At 40.1% G+C, this 23,778-nt stretch overlaps 1 protein-coding gene across 1 annotated transcript in view; it reads right to left on the reverse strand.

Moving 5' to 3' along the window:
• Positions 1–16,055, reverse strand: part of ALKAL1 (ALK and LTK ligand 1) — a 36,631-nt gene extending 20,576 nt beyond the window's left edge. Inside the window, exons 1-2 of the mRNA XM_058832871.1 lie at positions 15,884–16,055; positions 14,723–15,039 (exon numbers count right to left, since the gene is read on the reverse strand). Coding sequence (XP_058688854.1) covers positions 14,723–15,029 — 307 coding nt within the window. The 5' untranslated portion in view covers positions 15,030–15,039; positions 15,884–16,055. The remainder of the gene's footprint in view (positions 1–14,722; positions 15,040–15,883) is intronic.
• Positions 16,056–23,778: the final 7,723 nt, after the last annotated feature.

The raw sequence follows: 23,778 nt of genomic DNA on the forward strand, positions 1-23,778 counted from the left end.
CAGAAACAGAAAAGGTGGACTTACAGTCAGAAGAGGATGATACAGATCTGTTCACATCCGTGGTAAGGACCCAGACAGATACTTCCCCCACTCTTCCCTGTCCTTGCCCTACTCTTCCCAAGCCATTGCCCTTTGCCTTCTCCCCTCCCTTGCGGTCTGCTTGGCCTCCACACCTTGTCTGGACTCCGCTGATCTGCGAGTGGGAGCAGAGAGTGACAGGAATAGTTAGCAATCATTGCTATGAAGACAACTAACCGCATGAACAGTAATTCCAGGGAGGCCTTCCCACCTCAGCAGAGCAATGACTATTTACGGCCTGAAAGGGCTTGCCAGCCACCAGTTCAACATCCTCTTAAGGGCAAGAGATTATCCCTAGAGTTGGCTCCTCCAAGACTGGGCACTGAGCTGTGGGAAGGACACAGCCTGAAGCGGGAGGGAGCTAACTCATTCAAGCTACAGAAGAAACATTTAATCGTGTCTGAAGTGTCAGGATAGGTGGACTGGGAATGGGGAGGGTAGTTTCTCCTGTTGTGAACTATTCACGTTTTTCAGCACTGGGAATATTGTGTTCCTCCTCTTTCCCTTAAACTTTGATTTTTCTTTGATTAATTCACCATTTGTGAAGGAAACATAATTGCTCGCTAACTGCTTAGACACTGTGCTTTCATTTCTCAGAAAAAGAAATCACAGCTCAGTTCTGGTTAAAAGACTGCTGTAATGGTATTATCATCATGAAATTGAAGAATCTGAGCCCTAGCTGCAGTATGAATGCAGAAACCAGCACATAAGAGCTGCCCTGTCTAAATCAGAGTATCTCCCACAGCATCTTCCAAGTATGTCCAGAAATATGATACTAAATAATTTCTCTATGCTCTGTTCCTTTATAATGTATCAGTTACATGCTGTACCAAGTCATTCATCATCCAGACAGAATTTGTACAAATTTATGTCAGTCCATAAATTGGCTGTAGATGTTTCCAAATGTGGGGTTTTTTCCTGTCATATGTCTACCAGTATTTCACCTTGTCACTAGTTCTATGTGAAGGATCTTAGCCAGATAATGGAAATGTACATCAATTTCACGTGTGAAGCCTTCTCTCAAAACCATCCCATTCTTTCTGAATGTAAGATTGGCAGTCAGTTCCAGGTAATTTAATTTTGGTTGTAACTAAAAATTCCTTTCAAGTTTTCAGGTGCTACTGTCCTTCTTCTAATAATTTCCTAACTTCTGTAAAGTCTTCATGATTAAGCATGTTTTTTTTGTTTGAGGTTGTCTTTTTAATTTTTAACAGAGAATTTGAAAATACTAAAGGAAGCATTTATTAGCATAATGGTGAGAGTAAAAAAAAATTTCTCTTTTATTCATAAAAGTAACAAACATCTCTTAGATGTTCATTACAAGAAAAAAAAAAAAATCACTATGAAGTCATAAGTCTTTCAAAACTACAGTTTCCCAAGGGGATATTTACAAGTTAATGTCCTTGAGCTGGGGCACGGGTCTAATTCCAAGACTGGAAGAGCTGTAATGCAAGACTACAATAAAGGGTGGAAAATAAGTGTACATCTCAGTGCATCTCTTTGAGACTGGCAACTGTCAAAAACCACTGTCTGAATCAGGAGCTCCAATTGCCATGGTTGGTGACAGAATCCATTGTTTGAATGTCAAATTTTGGAATAAAAACCAAGAGCAACTAAGGAAATAGATTCTGCTTAGAGTCTTAGCTTACATTTACAGCAATAAACCACAAAGCATTGTGTAGAAGCAGCTCTCTGAATTCTCGGCTATTATTCTAGGAGCTGGTGTACTCTCAAATAACACATTTTTGAGGACTGAAAAATGCTGGAAGGAGAGTATGCCCTGATTCTGTTCTCCTTGATTTCAACAGGAGCAAAACCAGGTCCTCAATCTGTGTGTAATTCACATGATCTACTTAGCTAAACAATTAAGTCACAGCTTTGACATCTGATATTTATTTTAAGTTCTTTGAGCCAGATTCTCTTCTCTGAGCCAACTTTTTTTCTGTTCTGGTGGCACAGAGGCTATAACAACCATGGATTTTCCCAGCTGAATAGTCTACCAGCATTAATAAGTCTTTACCTGTTCGGCAAAAGCAGCTTTCATGTTATTTTCTCCCCTATTTCACTCTCTAAATCTTTGCCATACTCTCATGAAAAAGAGTAAATTACTAGGTGTGGGCTACATTCCTCATTTCCGTGTTTCAAGTATCCTTAGCGTGTATACTTGCCTCTTCAAATTAAACCTATATGGTTAATTTTAAATAATGCTTAGGCTATTGTACCTGAAGTAAAAGCACAGGCTGCTCTGGTGCTCCTTCTGTGGTATTTCAGAAGACATACAGCTGAGGTTGTTCCAAGGTGTGTTACCAATGTTACCTCAGAAGCTCTAAACCCATGTACTCTGGGTCACTCCTATCTGTGCAAGCCATGCTTAATAATTTATTCATAATGCAAGGTCATCCCTAAAGAGCCTTAAACCAAACATGCCAACTTCCTCGTCCCCATTTTCACTCTAAGAGAGCAGAGGTTGGGTGAAAGGATAATCTGAAAACAGGTTCAGCTGAAAACTGTGATATTCCACACAATCTGAATGGTGTTGGTCAACCCTTGCCTGAGTGGGGAACCTTATGGCTCCTCCTACATTATTGTAGGGGATACACGCAATGAGATGAACTTTAAGTGAGACGAGTTCAATGGAGATGAAAAAAGTCAGGATGAAGTTTAACACTGCACTTACTCGAGTCTCCTTAGACCAACAATGCAGTGTGGAACTGATCTGCTGGGACATGTGAATGTGCACAGAGGGACTGCCTCCTGTGTGTGCTGTGGGAAGTAATGGAACAATGCTAAGACCACCAATTATTCAAACTTCATCCGCACCTTTGAATGTGTTCAGGCTCTCAAGGAATTAGTCAAGGACCTGAGTCCAATCTCAAGATGTACTCACATTCTAATCCCTTATGCCTGGGCTCTTTTTTGATTAACTAAAATCCAGAGCTCTCCACAATGTATCAGTTATATACATATATATATATATATGTTATATACATATATGTATGCTGGTACATAGTGTAGGCCACAGTTCTTCCCCAGTGCCACACAGTGGCTTCAGTGTCACAAACAGATTTATTATAGACTCTGCCTTGGACGGCTGAAAAAATCATTGATTTCAGAGGCAACTGGAAACTGGTAGCAAACAGGTTTACCAAACAGAAAGAAAATAAAAGCAGTAAGTATGGAAAGTGTGGTTTCTAAGAAAAAACTAAAGGTCTCCTTAGGCATCTCTCTCATTTCTTTGTATCCCCTTTAGCTACCATATCGTTGTGTCCCACTTCTGGGGAGAACTCTATTCTAAGGTGTGAGTTCCAATGAACACTTAAAATGGTCACCAAACAGCCACCTACCACATTTCTCTTCCAAACACTATATAATGGTCCAACAAAGTAGGCTCAGAGCTTCATGTGCAGACTGCTGGCCAAGGAAATGAGTCAACTTGGGAGGTAAACAACATCAAAGAGAGCAACATTCAGAATGCAGCAGCCTCTTCTGATCCAATGCTTTTTAATCAGCCACTTTCCAATATCTCATTAAGACTTGAACAAAGAGATTGAAGCATTGGCTTCTTCTAGGGCTTCAGCCAAGTGTAATGAAATTATACCAGGATATATTTACGAGGTTGGATATCTTGAACTCAGCTGTAATTATGTTTATTAGTAATTCTTCAATAGCTGCTCAGAAAGCATATTTGTATTAGTTAATCCTTGCCTGTGGAGACCCTTATATTAGCTTGGCAAAAGAACATTAAGAAGGATGGATTTCTTTTTTTTCCTTCTCAGCAAATCCCTGTTTCCATCAGAAAATGCTGTGGGATCAAGAAATAAGCCAATTGTAGTGTATATGGTTACTTTTCAGCTATTACTATTAAAGATCACTTTAGAAAACAGTTAAAACTAGAAAGGATAAAGATCTAGATTAATATATTCTGATAAGTTTTCCTTTGAAATATAAAAAGTTATTTAACAACTATACTTTGCATTATGAGACTCTGCAACAGCACCACATACAGACAGATAAGCATTATGTGCATACTTTACCTTTTTTCTTTTTGCCTCTGCCAGAAATATGAACATGTAAAACACTAAAATACATACTTATTTTGAAAAGTAAAGAAAAAAATCTCAAAACTGTTACAGATCTGATGTATGAGTTTAAGCAAAAGATCCTTCTTTTTGAAAGAAAATTTAATAAACAGGATGGCATATCCCTCAAATAATTCAAATGAGAAAATTTAGGGTACTAGGAAACCCTTGCTATTTTGTATACTAATCTGTGAATATGAACTTCCCTCTTTCCAAGAGGAAAGATATATTACAGTACTAATTGTTCATTAAACTTACAAAAGGATAATTCACTGAAAATAATGAGACATATAGGAAAGACAGGTCAAACTATTCAAGGCATTATTTTCTGAAGCTATCTTTCCCTATTCATAATGGGTTTTTTCTATGACAGAAAAATCAGCTTCTTGGAATCACTAAACTATCAAGATATTTCAGATGATATTTCAGATGAATCCAGAGACTCCAAATTATGCCTGGAAAGTTATTGGAGGGCTCCTGACTGAAGGCAAAACCACTCTTAGAATAAGATACAGAGACTACATATCTGTAAGTATTAAGAGGAAATTCACTCTGTGCAGTTCTGCAGGACTCTATGCAAAGCACTCTGTTTTAGCTATCATGGCTGCAAATAAATGTAGATTCTGGAATATTTGCATAAATTAAACACAAGAACAGCTGCAATACATCAAAAGCAATATATGAACCAGTTGAATTGACTGAATGAAAACTGATGACATGTGCTTAACTGCATACAAGCCAAACTCAGCACTGACAAACATAGGCAAACTCTATTGGTGTGAAAGGAAATAGAATCGAGTTTGTCGGAGCTTAATTAGACCCTGCTCTTTTTTCCAAATATGAATAGGCTCCAGGTTGATTGCTGTGCAAATGGTGATGTTTAACTGTACTTTACATTTCCTGTGCTTATTTTAGAAATGTTTCTATTTCTTTCTGAATTAGAACAGATACAGAGCTATCACAAATGGATTAATAATACACCATTTCTCCATTAAAGATACTTTATTCTAAACTACTACTTTAACGATGTTCCCAGTCAGGTTAATATATGTCAAGTTTATACTCAGGCTAGGGTCATTTTGCCCTATCATAGTTACATAAGGAGACTGCTTATAAAGTATAACTAAGATCAAAATATTTTGAGTGTTACATATCAAATGTAGTGAGCTACTCAGAAATACTAATATTAGAGATTTTGTCTTCAAGGATAATAAACAGCTGTATATACATACAAATATATATTTCAGTGGGCCAAAAGGTACTGAACAGAAAGAGCTCACCTTAAATCAAAAAGCAGAAGACACTTTCCATATCTTGGAACTGAGCAACTTTAACATTTCCCTGTTTTTTTAACAATACTTTCACTGTTATAATATTTGGGCATTCTGAAATAGAGTGTAACTGCAAAGAAAGTGCTACTCATAATGCTTGAGAGGTTTTCTATTTATTCTAAGATAACACTTAACATATTTGTAATAATTAATCTCCAGATTTTCTCCTTCTCTCACTCCTTGTTCTGACAGGAAAGAAACAGCAATCCCAGCCAAAAGTAAAAATGGCTTTTCTGGAGGTGCTGCTCAGTTCTGGGACAGTGGACTTCAGTATAAATGTGTAGTTTGGATTTGTTTCAAGGGTTTTGAAAGCCCTGACTGCATCTTATATAAGTGATCCTCCATATTCCCATGAAGCTGAATCACACATCCACAAATGGAGTGACTCCATCATGTAGATAATATGGAGCCACCCTGTTCATGAGAAGGAGATCTGAAGGTAAGTTTGCTGTACCTTTGCCAGTCTTGTCCACACAAATTATTTATTTTGTAGTAATCTCTTTTCTGAAAGAATGAAAATTGCCTGATATCTGGAAAGGTGACTTGGTACTGAATAAAGGGGGAAATCTGTTTACATTATCTTCATATATAAACCTTGCATTTAATCATATAATAATGGGATGCCCAAATCGTGATACTTTGCTAATTTACTATTGACCAAGAGGTCCATTCAAACTTTAGTTGCATAGTATGAAATCCAAGTAATTAGCCTGCTCTAGATTGTCTTCTGACACAGAAGGTTTCCCTGAAGGCCACAAAAAATTCTCTTATTAGTATGTCTCAGCCATAACTCTTTGTTTATCATGCAAAAGACAAGTTCTGAAAATTTTTGTCCTAAATCTCCTAAATTGAAATTTCTGTGACAGCAGAGATGTCTCTTGTGTTAGGCTTGCTATGTCATTAACAGACAAAGAAGTAATTACTCCATCTTGATTAGAGTAGTAACATCACAGCTATCTCCTTATTTATTTTAATCCAGTGGGATTTAAGTGTTTTACTAATCCAGGATATACATCCACTGAGTATACATCCACTACTGCCACATATACTGAAAAGAATGCATTTTCTAACACTTCACTTCAAAGTCATCATAAACAGAACAGGTTAAGGAAGAAAAATTTTCTGACTGTTTACCAGTAGGGCTTTATTTTGCTTTTCACTTTTTTTTTTACAGGCTTGAGTAAAAAAGGAGGAAATAATTTTTGCAGCAAAGCCTTTATTAGATTTGTGCTATGTCACTCAGGGTGCTGTCTAAAATCTGCAAGGATCATGGCAACAATAGCTTTGCTGATGTAACTTTAAATGTTTTTCTTTAAGCTAAAGACACAGATTTCAAATCACATAATAAGATAATACATACTAAAATAAAATTGAAACAACTTTCTTGAATTGAGAAAGAAAAGCTTAATAGACTTTAAAAAACAACAAGAATAAACGTACAAAAAAAAAGAAAAGTTTAAATATTCTTAGCATTCAGAATTGTGCCTGTACTATGAGTGGTTTTTGCTTGGCTGCATACATTTTAACTGTGTGTTTAAAAACAAAGTATTAGGGTCAAAAAAGTTGCCACAATTTGTAAGTCCAAATAGTATTTTTTTCACTGATGTTAAAGCCTATATTAAACAACTTTTAAGCACTGTTTTGGTAAAACAGTGGAGCACTCAACATTAATGATTTTTTTTTGCACAAGCAGACATAATAAAATGTAGGATAATATCAAAATGGTCATTAATCAATCAAATACTTGGATCCTTCATGTGTTAAATCTTGTTTATAACCTAAAGAATTGTGCCCTCAGTATATAATCAATAGTCAATTAAATCCCTCACTAGAGCAACTGTTTTCCAATTGGCTGACATTAAAAACACAGAAAACTTGAGTAAATAGCCTGTAGGACTTAGACAAAAGTAGTAACCTCTAATTCACTAGTGACAAAATGAAGCAGTCATCCTTAAATTGAATAGAAAAGCCTAACCATCAACCAGCAAAACCAAACATAAGCAAACAACTGAGTTGTTTGTTGATTTTTCTTTCCAGTACAATGTCTTATGACATTGTAATGTCTTATGAATGCAAGTAATGAAAAAGAAGATATTTACCATGACTATTAAAATGTACTTACTGGGTATGTTTTAAAACAAGTCTTACAAATTATTAACAAAGGATAAGGTTCCATTTCAGTTTTTGGGTAGTTTTACTTCTGTGAATTGTACTAGATAAACCTCTGAAAATCTTAGTTTTTTAGAAAACAGGTGTTAATAAGGGGGGATATGTTACCCTTCCAAAAACTACTTTCAGGTCACTTGGAGAGATCTTCTTTAAGAATAAAATGATCCAAACACAGACATTGGCCTTAAGGGTACTTTAGGCATGGAACCAGTCACCCCTTTCTCTCTGCAGCCTTTCAGTGGCTCTTTTTGTAGATGGTGCATGTTTCTTGGGCATCTCATTGATTATGAAGTTTTGCTTATAGCTTTCCACAGTGACCACTTCTTTGCGATTATTTTTATGCTGTGTATTTTTATGCACTTTGGAAAATATAAGCCTTTATAAGTCACATAGGTAACTCTTAAATCACAACATTCTCATGCAAATTGCCCTCAAACCTTATTAATTAAAAGAGGATGTGCCTAGATGTATGGATGTATATATAATTCTCTTTTTATATCTTTCTCCCTCTATACATATTTATTTAAAAAGTGACATCATCCTCACACTTGAAGCAGTGTATTTTCAAGGCTAGAGTCTATCTATCAAAAAATAAATGTATTAAAAAGCCTTATACCTGTGCACTGCCATTCTCCCACCTCTTGGAGGCTTTTCCTGGCAGACTAACACCTGAAATAACAAACCACAAAAACACAGAGACCTTCCATTCTTTCTTGATAGAAAAATCGAATTGTGTGTAATAGAAAGAAAAAAAGCACACAAAATATATTCGCTCTTCAGTTCGCTCACAGGCTCAGGGCCAAGCTAGACTAATACAAAATCCTGATTACAGACAGTAATGCATGCAGATCTACTTTGAAACAAAACTTGTGTTTTCATTGCTATTCACTTTGCTGCATATTGGAGAAGTCCTGGTGTACTTCAGGCCCAGTCCTGGTGTCCTGCAGTGAAAATTCTGACATTCACTTTTTTGGGGCCAGAGCTGCGCACATTAGTAATTGAGTGTCTTGTCAGTGATATAGAAATATTAAATAGGACTAAAATAAAACCCAGAAGATATCCTAATATTCATCAAAGCAATAGCTCAACAGAAAAGCATTTCCATATGCTGACATCCCATCTTGCTCCTGGGACAGCACAGTGCACTCTGAAATGTTTGCTGCTCAGGGTACTGCGGTTCAGTGGGGCTTCTCCCTTTTTCTGCCAGGACAGCGCAACATAGCAGATATCCAGTGCCCTTCTCTGGGATTAATGGGGGAGAGAGCAAAACCCCTTGGTGACCACTTCATTTGAAGGTCTACTCTGGTACTTCGCTTTGTTTTAGGTCTCCATGTATGTGAAAATTACATTTTTTCTTTGCTCACTCCCTCATCAGCTCCCAGGGTCGGTCCATGGGTTTGATTCTCTTCACCCTCATATGGAAGACTGCTGTCTCATCCTAAATTTCACGTGCCTTTTGCTCAGTGGCCTGGCTGTACTGTCTGGCAGTTATGTTTGCCAAACACAGAGTTAAAAGTCTGTTAAAAGTCATATTGCACAGTGCACCTAAAAGCCCAAGCAGGCAGGGAAAGGAATGTAGCAGTGGTGTGACTGCAAAGCCGTCGTAACCGTGATTGAGCCAAGCACTGTGCAGAACTGAAGGAATATGCAATCTCTGCAGCCTTTGGGACTTCCTTTCATCAAATTAAATGAAAATCTATCCTGCCCACTTGTATTGTTTGGCTGGAACTGACACCTGACCATGGTACAAGCAGAGATAATGGTTATTTCCACTGAACCCTCTGGGTCTATTTATATTTCTGCCTCATAGTGTGGTGAGGTCCTCACAGCCCCTCTGATCCTGCCTCAGGAACCACTGGCCTGGGAAGCATATTGCCCTATGGAACCTTCACTCCTCCCAGCTCCCAGGCCAGCTACCCTGTCCCAAGGACACTGCCATATAGATGTTCATCTGACAGGAGTAGTATTTGATGATTCATTGTATTTGGTAATTTATGACAATGTATTTTCTTTTAACCACTAGATCGGGAATATACAAACTTAGAATTTATTTCCAGATCATGTACACCTCATTAAAAATAAAGAAAACCAAGCCCCTTGCCTGTTTGGAATATGGATTGTATTAATCATTCAAAAGCAGACTATGCTTGCCTGGTTTGGTTTCCAAAAACGAAGAAAAGCCTACCTACCAACTTGACTGTAAAAATAATTGATTCAAAAATGTCAGTTACAGAATCAGGAATGATTACTATCAATCAGAAGAATTTGTGTTTTTTAATGTAACTGTTATTATTCTTTTAAATCAATTTCATCCACTATTTTGCTAATTTCTAAGATAATGTGTTTTTGATAAATTTGATTTTGGAGAATGTAATTTTTTTTAACTCTCTTCCTCTAAATCAGCTGAATGCCCAGCAATCCTTATTGACAGGGGAAAAAAAAAATATATATATTATAATAACAGGAATAATAATCGGATGAGGCTTAAGTATTACAAAGAACTCTGTGTTATGTCATACCATGAATTTTAATTTCTTAGAGTTTACATTCCTCAGTGGTCTCCTTTCTTTACTCCGGATCTGTAATTACATTCACTGAAGTAGTTTAGTATTAGGCACAGCAGGTCTTGAAGAATTAGGGGCTCCCAGCTGTAATTATCACTACACTTACAGGAGATTTTTTAAGTGAGGAAAAATAACAAAACTTTTCTTATGCCTTACACAGGACAGATTTGATTTAACCATAAACTAAAATAAACCTCAAACATATCTTTCAAATCTAATTCATGATGAATAGTTAAAGTAACACTACGTCATAGGACAACTTACGGTTTTCTGCTGCTGATGTGTAGGAAATTTTGGCATAAAACTGAACTCATAAGTGCAGCCTCAAAGTTTAAATATTTTGAGGGCCAAATTCTCTTCTCTGATATGTTATTCTAATTCTGAAGTACATATGCTCAGGAGGCTAATTTGAACATACTCATAAACTCAGAGCAATATTTATCTTCATTCCTTCATGCTTGAAAAATGACTACTCGAAATGTTTTAACATGTCTTGTTAGTCTCCCAGGACAAAAGAGAAATTTAGAAAGCCCCCTAATGCTTGTAAGTCAAGATAGCTCCTTTGTCTACCACGGTGGGCAATATGTAAGGAAAGGATAATCCAAGCAGAGTTTTTTATTTCTCAAGATTTCTTTAAATCTAATTACATGGAAGCTATTCTGGTTTTGAGGAAAGTGTTTGAATAAATGTAACAAAGAAAATCTAAGAAGAATGACAAACTATTCTAGTTCCCCTGACGTGGCATCCAAAAATAACCTGAAGCTGAATCTTCTCTTTGTGAAAATACATGTTTTCTTCATTAAAAAAAAGCTGACCACAGTTATGCATCAGAAGCAGGGGATAGTTATAAAAAAGATTATCCATTGAAGAGCTTTCATCACTAAGCTTGAAAAACTTTAAGACACTTCTTAGTGAAAAAAAATCACACTCAAGCATAGAAACTTCGTGGAAATCAGGCAAGTAAAGGATGCTATGACAGAAATTTGAATCCCATTGGATATAATAACTCAAAGGAACAACTTGTATTTTTAGTGACATCCTACCAGGAATCTTAGAAAATATGAAATTTGTTTTTTGTTTAGTTAGAATTTCTTCTAAAGGTACAGTTCAGAAAAAGTGCTCACTCATTAATCAGGTCACCAAGAAAAACAAGGACAGATCTGTGTGAGATAAGACATTTGAACATGTAGGGATAAAAGAGATAAGAAGTTAAGACAGCTAAAGTGATGGTGAAACTGGTATTTCTATTGCATATATAAGCGTCCTGGGTCATACAAGAACCATGACACTAATTTTCTAATGGTTATGAAGCACATGACATGGAATATAACTCTGGTCATTAAGGGGCAAGAAAGACCTAAAGAGTCCTTTCCAGAGAGGTCACAGTATCTCACTGTCCCACACAGGTGGACAGGTTTGAGTGACCACTCTATTTTAGGCATGCCCCATTGCTCTGTGACAAAATCACATGAGGTAGAGCACAACTCCTATTCCCTATGACATAGCTCTGGCCCAGGACCTGTCTGTGAGCCACCTGCAAGCCACATCCAGATGGGGTATCACAGAACAAAACCACTCTTGCTTTCATATCCTCTTTATGCATCTAAACTGAGTGGTACATGTACAATGTCTGACAGGTAAGTGTTTCATTCTTCTTCTTCCTGCCTCATAAAAGAAACCCTGTGGGTGCTGTGCTTTTCCATTACAGCCTGAGCTAAATGAGCAGTACACCATCAATCTAAGGAGGAGGTCCTATCCTCTTTCAAACATCACCCCTGGGCATGTGTAGTTATATATATATATATATATTCACGCAGTGCTACTCCAGGTCAGCTTTCTCACTACATATAAATATATATAACTAACAGTTAACCAAGCCCCTAAATGAAATAAAAGAAAGGTGAGTGTGGAGGTGCAGCTCAGTGAGTGTCTAGACCAAAGCTGGAGAGAGTCCCAGGAGTGAGGGAATGAGAGGGGAGGAGAGGAAAGCACGTTTCTGTTTTCCTGCTATTCAATTCATTGATAATACAGAGAAGCATCCTCAGAAAAGAAAAAAAAGGAAAAGAGAAAACACACAGAAATTATTTGTCTTGCATTCTCTGTTCTATATACAGCACTATTCCTGATGCTTTTTGTTTCAGACAAAAGAAGTAATTAGCTGCTCAATTGTCTTTTAAATCAGACTCTTGGTTTGATTTTCAGCAGCTACAGACAATCAAAATACATAACTCCAGTTTCAAACGCTTGGCTGAGTACTCAACTGAATGCAACAACTTTCCTGTGTGAGGGGAAGATAAGCTGTTCTGTTCAGCTGATGATCAGGTACTACCAGCTGGAGCAAAAAGCTGCCATTAATGTGTTGGTGACAGGAGCTACAAAAAAAAGAGTTAATTACTTGTAAGAAAAGCCTTGTCACAGTCCTCTATCCAAAAAAACAAATACACACCATCATGACAGGTATTAATTTGTATCCTTGGTATTGGTAACAAAAAATGAGCTGGATATAAAAATGTGACTGTTATTTAAATTGTAGATCTGCTCTTTCTAGGCTAGAGAGACAGCTACCTTTGTGGCTGCCCCTAGCACACTGCACCTATGCCAGCGATGACTGGAGAATTTCCCTAAGGAAGTTCAGCTGTTCTTTCTTGTGCATAACACAGTTACTAAAAGTAACAACTAACAGAAAACACAATCTTACTGTGTAGAATACTGATGGATTTAAGAAAACTCCCCTTCAAAGTTATACAAATATTATGAAATATTTATGCTTTCTATCATTAAATAGAATTATTTAGTTAAGAGCAAACATCTCAAATGGGAGAGTCTGTTGTCCAAATCAGAATTTTTCCTCAAACAACCTGATAATAGTAATTATTGAAATAATTGAAAAGTATAAATCTGAGACAAATTCTCAGGTTTATATTACTCTTTCATTCTATTAAAAAGAAGAATGTAAGCCTACATGTACTCTGCCTTGAAAAGACCATTTTACTTTTTTACTTTACTGAGGTCGTGCCCACTGCACATAAAGAATTCAAGCCACAGTAAATAAACAATTATGACCAGCCATGCTGATAACCTGCAGCATTTTCTTCAGTCAGCACACAAATCCATGGCAATCTGGTTTGGGCTGGTTTCCCATAACTACCAGAGACTTTATGGTCTGAAAAAAAGCAAGAATATCTGGAAGCTCACTGGGACAATGCAACCCCTTACTGACATACAGTTCAAAACCTGGAGCAGATCAAACTGAGAAGCTTCCAAGGCCAGAGCACTGATCACTTTTTTGATTGATAAATTTTAGCCCAGTATCCTTAGAATGTGAAGCAATCTCCCTGCAGAAGTGCCAACCTACCAATCAGTTACGCACCTATTAACTTCTGAATTTGTCACCCAACTTCAAGGTTTTTTCCAAAACGGGGCTTAATTTAATTTAAAACAGACTACTGAACAGAAAAGAGTAAGTCTACCAGTGAGACTTGAGGAGGGCTGCATCTCAGCTTCACCCATTACCAGCCATCTGCCACAAGGGCGCTCTCCAGGGACACAAATCCCTAAGAAATGGAACTTCCTTGGGTTTCCTCAGTTTGGTCTCTCTCCAGCAAGGTCTGTGGCAGGCAACAAGAGAAAAACATTAGTGGGCTACAGCCAGGGACACTCACTAGATTCTCCTTTTTTGTGGCACTGCACTATCCTGACCTGCACAAACCCCTCAGGCAGCTGCACTCGAGGAGGAAATGTCTTTGCACGACTCTGCATCAAGCCTAGCAGTGTCAGTCTCCTGGCCAAGGACAGCGCGACTATCACCAGGCAGCTGTGCTTGGCCCTGAACTGTCCCTGCTGTCACTGCCAAGCCTGGCCCGTGCCAGTGCTGGAGATGGCTCCCTGCCCTAGTCTGAGCATCCTCCGAAAGGTGTAATAAGCCCCATACCCAGCTCGGTCTGGATCTTCTGCATCTGCCCTGCAAACCTAGAGAAGTGCATCACATGGGAGCCAGCAAAGTTGAAGAAGAAGTTTAAAGCAGTACATCCAGAGAGATGTCGCTCAGATTGGTCATTATCATCTTTGTGCAGACCATAGCAGCATTCCTAAGACTGGGGAGAAACGTGGTTCCCCCAGTGCTGCGCTGCAGTATAGGGAAGTTGGAAGGCTTGCTCTGAGGGGCTGTCGATCAATGCTGGCCGCAGCTGACCTCCCGGCCGAAGGTGCAGAAGCCCCAGTGACCCTCGGATACCCCCACAGCTCCAGCCGGGGAGCGGGGCTGGGCTGCGCTACCCTTAGCGGTGCTCGAAGTCAGCCAAGGCAGAGCCCCGGCCGCGGCAGCCCCGGGGCCATGGGAGGGCATCCCCCGACCCGCTTTCCGCTCGCCCGCTCCCTCCCCCAGCGGGATGCGCCGGCAAAGGAGCCGTCGGGCCCGGCTGCTGGAGAAGGCGGCAGGGACGGGATGCGGAGGGGGCTGCACCCCCGGGCCCCCTGCGCGGGGCAGCGCGGCGTCTCTTACCTCCGTGCCGGGCGGCGGCGAAGAGCCGCGGGGGCGGCGGGGCGGCGGCGGCGGCGGCTCGGGGGTCTGTCGGAGGGGCACTGCCGCCGCTGAACCGCCGGGAGATCACCCGCTCCCTCCGCGGCGGGCGGGGCGGCAGCGGGCGGCCGTCGTCGCCCAGGGCTTGGAGGAGGATGTCGAGGAGCGCCCCCCGCTCGGCTCCGGCGGCGGGCACGTCCCTGCCCTCGGCGCCCGGCGGCGGCGGGGCCGAGGCCAGCAGCAGGAGCACGATGGCGGGCAGCGCCTGCCGCTTCTTCGCCCCTCGCATCTCTGCGGCGCTGGGAGGAGGCAGAGAGCGAAGGCGGTCAGCGCCGGGCCCGGCCCGCACCCCACCCGCCCGCCCCCCATGCCGCGCCCGGGGGCACCCCCGCCTGCCGCTCCGCACGCCTGGGCCGGGCGCGGCCGGCGGAGGGACCGCGGAACGGGGACCCGACGGGCCACGGGCCCCGCTGGCCCCGCTGGCCCCGCCGGCCCCGCGCTCGCCCGGCTCCGCGGAGCCTGCGTTTAATAGACGCGGATTAGGGGAAGGTTATTAACCGCGCCGCACATATTGGCGGTGCAGGGTTTTGCAGGGGGTTCGCTCGGCTCCCTTTGCCCCTGGAGTCGGGTGCCTCCTGGCTCTGCCGGCGGAGCGGGGCGGCGGGGCAGCCCCCGCGATGGGCCAGCCTTGGCAGCGCCACACCGGGGGTTCGGGGAGAGAGCACGGACGGCAGTCGGATGGAGTTCAGTGAGGGGCGAGTTACATTGGAAGTGCCGCAAATCAGGGTGTGTAAAGGGCGAAAACAACACAGGCTGGGGCTTCGAGAGCAGTACTTAATTCCCTAAGTAAGCTATTCCAATTATAGAAAACGGGTAGGATTAAGAGGGAGGGAAATTCTGTTACTTACAAACTGTTTTCTAGCTGGCCTGCCTTGAAAATCCTCTTGGGCAAAGGAGTTAATCGGAGCCTCAAGGGAGCCGGCTTTCCCCGACGGCTCCGGGCTCTGCCAAAACTGCCGTACCGGGGTGCACGGCAAGCCCGGGGAGTCACCGGGGAACCAGCCGCGGTTCGCTGCCGGGGCAGCGGCACCCCCTCGTTCCACGGCGAGATCCCCTCCGGAGACCCGGCGGGCGGCCGCTTACCTTCAGGCGGAGGCGAATCGGGCTGGGTGCGTGCGGGCTGGGGAGCGAGGTCCTGTGCCGCCGTCGGAGAGCCCGTGTCCCCGCGGAGGATCCGCAGGGCGCGGAGTGGGGCGCTCGGTGCTGCGCCCGGAGATGGGGGATGCGCCCTTCAGGGCCATGCGCTTCTCTTATATAGTCCACACCGGCGTACTCATTTGAGTACTATCGACTTTAGGTGGGTGGCAGTCGATGGAGACACCTCTGGTAATCACTCTTGGGCTCAGAGAGGGTCTTTTCTGACAAACTTCCTCCTCCCCGTTTGTCCCCCGGTGGATGGCAACTGAAAGCTGCGTTTGAAGTGACTCTGATATATTTGCGAAATTAGATTTCCCTGAAGATTGGGGAATGCTTACTAATAAAGCTGCCGGCTCAAGAGATTAAAATGTGCTTTAACTTAGCGGGATTCCTTTGGGAGTACAACAAGGAAACTATTTAATTCCCCCCTTTTTTATTGAACCAAGAAGCCGTGAGCAAAGTCTGAAGTGTGTATAAATTTGGTTTTGTTTTGATGGCAAGGAAAGTGGTAGTCTGTCTTTAGCAGGTGAATTCACAAACTATGAAACTTATAAAAGTTTGCTTCTTCAAAGCAGCTTTTTAAATTTTTGACAATGAGACTAAATGAAAAGCTCACACAAAAGGTAGCAAATAAATTAGTGAATAAAATCTCAAGCTTAGGAGATCAGTTGTATGCAGGTGGTCTTGATAAATTAAAAAGCAATACACATTTTTCTAATTATACCAGAAAATATTTTATGTTGGTATTTTGCAAGTATAACTCTTTGTTATAAGTTATCACTTAGATATTTACTTTAAAAGAGCGGGACAAAAAGAAAAAAGATCTGAGATATCCTTTAAGATGTGAAAATGGGGAATTTAGATTTGAAGGAGATTTAAACTATTCTGAATCTGTCTGGCACACAACATTTCCCTACAAACTTTGTCTCTTTCCCCAAACTCCTTCATTCATGCCCTTCTCTTGCTGCTTCAGACAGCACACACTCTGGACTGTATCTCGCAGGGACTGCCATTGCTGGTGATGGGAACCAGCTTCTTCCCCACATCATCCTCTGCTTGGCCATCCTCACTCACCTTTGGGGGCGTGATCCCACAAAGATCAGAGATCAAACCATGTTTAACTAATAAAGTCTTGCAAAGGGTTTTATCACACAAAATTGGTTTAGAGGTCAGTGTACTGCACTAGATACACTGGTCTGACCTGTGGATTCCCAGGATAACTGAAGCAAGGTGCCATTCTCTTTCTTCCTATGGGATTTCCTGCTTTTGCATCTTTACTGGGTGCATATAAGGAGTTTACTTTTAGCAAGCTGATGGTTATGTTCATTAAAGAGGGAAAGGGGAGCAGTAATGAGCAGTAAAACAAAGCAGCATATTAATTAACCAGCTGCAAATAAATCCCAAATTTTCTCTCAGTTTGTTTATTTGTTTCTATTATCTTATTATTTTTTTTGCTCTCAGAGACATATATTGACACCACAGAACGGGACTGAATTTTTCTATGGAACCTCCCAAAGTATTGCCTTGACTCGAGCTCCTCTGCCCAACTTCACTACTAGTCATGGACTAGGTTTACATCTTCTAGCTCTGGGAGCAGGTCACACAGGACAGAAATCCATGTGGCTCTGTTAAACAGAATAATTTTGCTGCTCATAAAAACCTCAAAGTCTTTATTGGATGTCGGTTTGAGGCAGATAACAGAATACTCATAAGGACTAAAAGCAGTATTGCAAAAGACAAGCAAATAGACCCTCTTTTCTCACCCACATCCCCAGAGAAGATCTAGGGAGTCTGCAGACTGGCATAGTTGACTATACAATCTTCATGGACAACATCCTGGAGCTGCCAGTCTGGGAAATTTCTAACCCCTGCAGCAAAGATTCTCAAATATGTCACCCCCATGCAGTGGGCTCCCAAGATACAAATGCTGCTACAAATACTAAGGCCATTAAATTTTGTTCTTTAATTTACATGCTGATTATTTAGGTTTTTGAAGCTTTTTATTGGAACCCAACTAGGCCCTTTGCTGTTATGAGCCACCCAGTTTTACTCTTGTCCTTTAGCTCTACTGGAACTTGTTTCTCTCCTTCAGAAGAGCTGTATCCTTCTTTCCTTGGATGGATATTACACCCACCCAGAGTGCAAAGAACTGTTTTATAATTAGTTTTAGGTTAGACAAAATAAACAGGTAGATTGCTTAATTTCTTAGCCTTTTTATTTAATGTTGTCTTTTGGTATTTTCAAAAGAATAATCAAGAAGACAAGAAAACACGAGAGTCCCTGCAGAGCAGCTTGAGAGGCAGATCTATCAGCCCTTGAAGTTACTGCAAAGATTTTCATTCACTTCTGCAGGAGTTGGGACAAGCCTTAAAATGAAAAGAACCAATTAGAACCATAGCACATCTAAATCACAAGTTTTAAGTAGCTTTTTCAGATTCTTTCTGTGCTCAAGAACCTTAACGTCTTGTGTAAAAATAAACAAAAAGATTTGTTTTCTATTGTTGTGCAAAGCCTTGTCTCCATTTAAGTTGTTTTGATATTTGAATTCACCGGAGAGCAGCTGAAAGAAGGAAGACAAGACTGCATCCAGAGGATGATGTTTTACTAATCCCAGGCAATTCTGGCAGGATGAAACCCCATTCTCATTGACCCTTTTGTTTGTAGCTCTAATGTTTCTCCCCATCATTATAGGGAGAAAGAATCTCAGCATGAGATTTACATCAAAGAGACCATCTTAAGGCTTCACTCAGTATCTTATTTAGGAACAGAAAACCTGTTAGTAGTGAGCCTAAATAAGTCTGGTTATTTGCTTCCCTTAGCTAACGGATTTAAACAGCTACATCACATTATTTTTCCTGCAATATGTTCTTTATATTTTCTTGTCTGCCTTAGCCACAAGTATGTCCGATTGAAGTTGAAAGCAAACTAGTTACGTTGAAGTATCATAGGGCTGACAGGGACTCAGAGAGATGATCTAGTGCTTTCTCTTGTTCAAGGCAGAGACAACTGTACCTGTGTCATCAGGGCTCAGCCAAAAACTTTTAATTTCTCCCGTCAAGCTCAACACTTCATCACAAATCCATTAAATGAAAAATTGGCAAATGTGGGTTTAGAAGTGACATTTTACCTCGGGATTTACACTGAAATATAAAAATTATCTAAATGTATTCCCAAAGCACACACTCAAATAAAAGACAGGCTAAAGTGAAGATTTAAAATTTAGGTGTCTTGCTGTGTCTGCATAAATCTGTCAGCCAAAGATTTCCATTGCCACTCATCTAAATCAAGAAGAAAAACAGAGAAAACCTGTTTCTGTTGAAGTTCATAGGAATTTTCCTGTTGACTTTGCTGAGCAGGGATTTAATGCAGGGTTGTTATTAAAGGAGAGGTGAAGAAGTGAGAAATCACCTCCAAACTGTGAATGTATTAGCCAAGGCAGTAAATTATAGACGGCCGTTGTAATTCCTGATAAGTAACAGAGGATTCCAGCTCTTTTCAGATCACATCATTTCCTTAGAATCAGAGATTTTACACAGCCATATACATACATGCCTGTTGAGGCTCAGTGCAGAGGACTTGATCAGATGACTTTTTGAATGCTTTTTGCAGTCCTTTGTTTCTATGAATCTATAGAGTTTTTTGCAAGTGGCTTTTAAAGCACAGGTCATGCTGATGGACTGTCTGACGGGAAGGCCATACAGTTAAAGAAGCAAAACAGTGTTATTAAAAGAAACGTGAGAATCATTATGCTGTATTTATATCTTAAATGAAAACTTGGTGCATCTCATAACTTGATATTATTTTTTGAACTTTTTTGGTAGAAGTAGTACAGCAGAGAATTATGTGTTCTTAATTGAATTTTAGATAGCAGCTTCCAGAGGTTATTCCATACAACAAAGATCGTAATCTTTCCCATTAAAGAATAGCATATGAGTTTTATTATTACAAACATGTCTTAGCATTTTTAATTACAAAGCTGTAATGATCTTTACTGGCCTTATCATTAAGAAATTCTACAATGAAGTCATCACTTTTAAGGTTTGGGGTATATTTTGCACCAGCAGTTACAATATAATGAGTCATTTTTTAGGCCCTTTTTCTCCCTTGTGCTCTGGAAGACCAAGCTGGAAACATGAAGTTTCTGACATAGAGGTTCCAAACAATAACCTGAAAACTAACCTATGAGTTGTTCAGCAGGAAGCAAAGAGGAGGATCTAGGGAGAACACTGAGGAGCCAAGTTTGGTAGGACTGTGAAATTAGTCTTCTATTTTTCCTGAAACAGTTTCAGTAGTAAAGGTTTTGTTTCTGCACTGACTCACGGTCTGCAGCTGGGACTGTTCAGCTGAAGATGGCACATGGGATAAACTAATGAGTCTGAGTCTATAGATGTTATTTCAACAGAATCTAATCCAAATAGTTTTTCTCTTAGAGAACTTAATAGCAAGAAATTAACATGTCTTGCCTTTTAAATTGTTCCCTGGACAAAATCTTCTACAAGATTTTCAAAGCAAAATAGAAAGACTTGAAAACCTGGAAAGATTTTCCAGGACCTAAGAGTAGTGTGCTGAGGAAAACTGGTCTCAAGGGCTGAGAAAAAAACAGTGTGATCAAAGGACCTCTTGAACTGCTTTCAGTTCTTCACAAATTTTCTTCACATGGAAGGTATGAAGGCAATAATTTGTATTACCATGATTCTGAAGATTGATAGTTTAGCTTATTTTAGAAAATATGTAATAGTGGCTTGGTTTGTTGTCACCTTTTGATTTTGGCCATAATTACATTTAAGAAGGACAAAGCAGACCCTCCACCACAAGAATCCTGCTGCAGGCACCTGCTGTTATCTGACCCCAGAATACCAAAAATAGATATCAATTTGTCCCACTGGTTTGAGTATTTTTCTTTTGAACCCAGATCCTCAGCTCTGTCAGATGCACTGCAAAAGACAAAAGTTCTTTTTCTAAGGTAATGACAGCTTCTTGCACCTGTCATTATAGCAGCTAAAAGAATTTATTTGCAGATGCAGCAGGTTTAAATTAAATCTCTTTCCTGGCACAGAAGATATCTTCACCATATGCCCTTTGTGACAGCAGATTCATTACAGCAACTTACTGACAGCACCAAAAAGCTGACTGGTGACCAGAATAACTGTGCAGGTGACATGGCTTCCTTGAAGACATCCATCTGACCAACATGAGGATAATCACCCAAATGTTTCCTTTCAACACCAAAGACTGAGTGACATTTTCAGGGCTTGGCAACAAGGACAATGTCAAGACTTTACATTCAAATCATGGAGTCACTGATTCAGAAAAAAAAATGTTTCATTTCATCTTGCAAAGAGAGCCTTCATCAGGGGAACCTGAACCTAGGGAATTTTGTGGATGGAAAAGTTCAAGGGCAGCCTTCACTGCAGGTGGAGAATCACTCCAGGTGTGCTGTAGCAGAGTGCTCTGAGTTTAGAGCTCACTGACTTCCACTGCTGAAGTAATCAACTTTTAAAAAAGAAAAATAAAATTTGGATCTAAGTGTTGTGTCAGAGGAGGCTTGAAAAGTTTTAGAAAAAATTAACTGTAGGGACCACCCCAAGTGAGAAAGTCCTCCAGCTTAGGTTCTTGTTACTTCTAAAACAGAAGTTAAGACATTTGATACCATTCCCTGCAGCAAAGATATTTTCTGATTATCTATTACATTAAGGATAGATTTCCACAGTAGTCTCCTGTGAATCCTTGATGATTTCTTGTCTGATTTCTCATCAGACTGGCAGACTTTGCAGACCTGCTGCATATTGATGGTTTCAATGCAAAAGATTTCTAAGAAGCATTTGTCTTTCTGCAACTTGGCAGTTTAGAGAAGAACTTTGAAAGCTAACATGGTCTGAATTCAGTGAATTAACTGGTTCTCTGAGGAGAAATGTTAGTGGGGTAATGTTTATTTGAATAAAACACACATCAGTGTTGATTCGGAAAGAGATTTTCAGCAGGAATTGAGGTTTAGCCTGGCAAGAGGTAAAGAAAATTGGTCTCTGTTTTGCAGGCCAATATGGATGTTGAGACTGACAGGGCACAATCAGAACACAACCAAATGAAGAGAGTGAAGCTTTCTGATGGTGAACTCCTGCCTGAAAAAGAGATGGCCAGGAAATGCCACTGATGCCTAGAAAGAAGAATCTCAAATAATACTGTTTCTCACTGATGAGACTGCTGATTAAAGCTTGTACTTTAATCATCAATTCAGACCTCAGGAAAAATAACAAAAAACTGAAGAAAAATAAGGAATATGCTTTTAAATTTTGAAAAAATACTTTAGAGCAAAAGATTCAAGTTTATCAGTAAGAACTTTCAGCTTGGTTTAAAAATATCTACTTGGAAAACAAAAATCTGATGTTAGGAATCTCTTTAATATAGGAACATGAATTTGCAAAAGAGCATCATGGTCATTTGGCCCACAAACCTGAATCTGTAAAAGTGCAATAGAGACCTACTTCAAACAGGGTATAAGACATGCCCTCCATGTGCCCCTTCAGGTGACACAACATTAACAAATAGTCTAGAGCAAATTTAAAATACCTGTGACAGGCCAAAAGTAAATCTATAATGCCTGAGGGCACTTCAGGAAAAAAAAATCCAGAACAATGCCAGAGCCTTAAGGCCTTGAAGGAGTAGAGGATTTTTAAAATAAACCAACCTGAGGAAGCAGGTCATCCCCTTGCTATGAATGTCAGAATTCTTCTGCATATCTGACCTAGAGGAAAAATTTCATGATGACTCCAGCACTGGTGACTGACTTAAAGCTGAACCTGTGATTATGATACACTAGCCAAGAAGCTGAGAATTTTATAAATTACTAATGGATCTTTTTGACATATTGTCTCCAGCTGTGAAAGTCTCCAGTGACTCAAAGGGAAGGGAAAAATACCAACCTGTTCCTCCTCTCTGCCTCCTGAGAAAAACAAGGAGTCAAAGGGATGCCTAAGGAATGGTTCCTTTTTCATTAGGTGAGAACATGGGGTTAAAGCAGTGGAAATTAAATAGGTGAGCAGTGTTCCAATAATTTCTAAGTTCACTTGGACATAGTAAATGTTTTTAACAGACTACTTCTATGCCTGGCACTCTTCTGGTAGTAGGGGCAGTGGGACCAATGGCTTCATCTTCTCCCTCCCCATCCCCACCCCCCCGAGATTTCTTATTAAATTAAATAATGGTTCAAAGGAATATTTAGTTGATAGTAGATTTTCCTTATTTCTTGAGATGTTCATCCTTGGATAAAAGTTATTTTGTAAGAATCTCTGCCAATGGCAGAGAAAATTCACCCCATAATAAATTATGTAGAAATATCTTTAGACATTATAAATAAAAAAAAAAAAAAATAATAAACTGTTTAATTTGTTAGCATCAGGTTTGAAATACTTTTAAGGACCTTGCCATATCCCAGATCCCAACTAAAGCTTTTGATTATGGTAAGAGGAAATAATAAATTATACGTTATGTAATTTATATGTGGCTTTTTTTCTGATAAGTTTGAAAAGAACAAGCATTTAATTTTACTTCCTTTCTACTGTGTTGCAAGACTGGACTGTTGAAGAACTCTGGTCCAAAATCACACACAAAAATAAAATAACTAGATTTCCCTAGCCCTCTTCAATTTGTCCTTTTTAGTCCTCTTCTCTAACGTCCTTCCTGCCATGCTATTCCTAAATCTAAAAACATCACTTAACCTGTTCCTTCAGGTGCCTCAGTTTCTCCTTGGTATTAATTTTTTGATCCTGCCTTCCTCTTTTCAGCCATCCATCCCTGACACTTTTTTTTTTTTCTTTTCATTTAAAATGACACATGACACTACA

Source organism: Poecile atricapillus, chromosome 2 (genome assembly GCF_030490865.1).
Source record: "Poecile atricapillus isolate bPoeAtr1 chromosome 2, bPoeAtr1.hap1, whole genome shotgun sequence".
NCBI lineage: Eukaryota > Metazoa > Chordata > Aves > Passeriformes > Paridae > Poecile > Poecile atricapillus.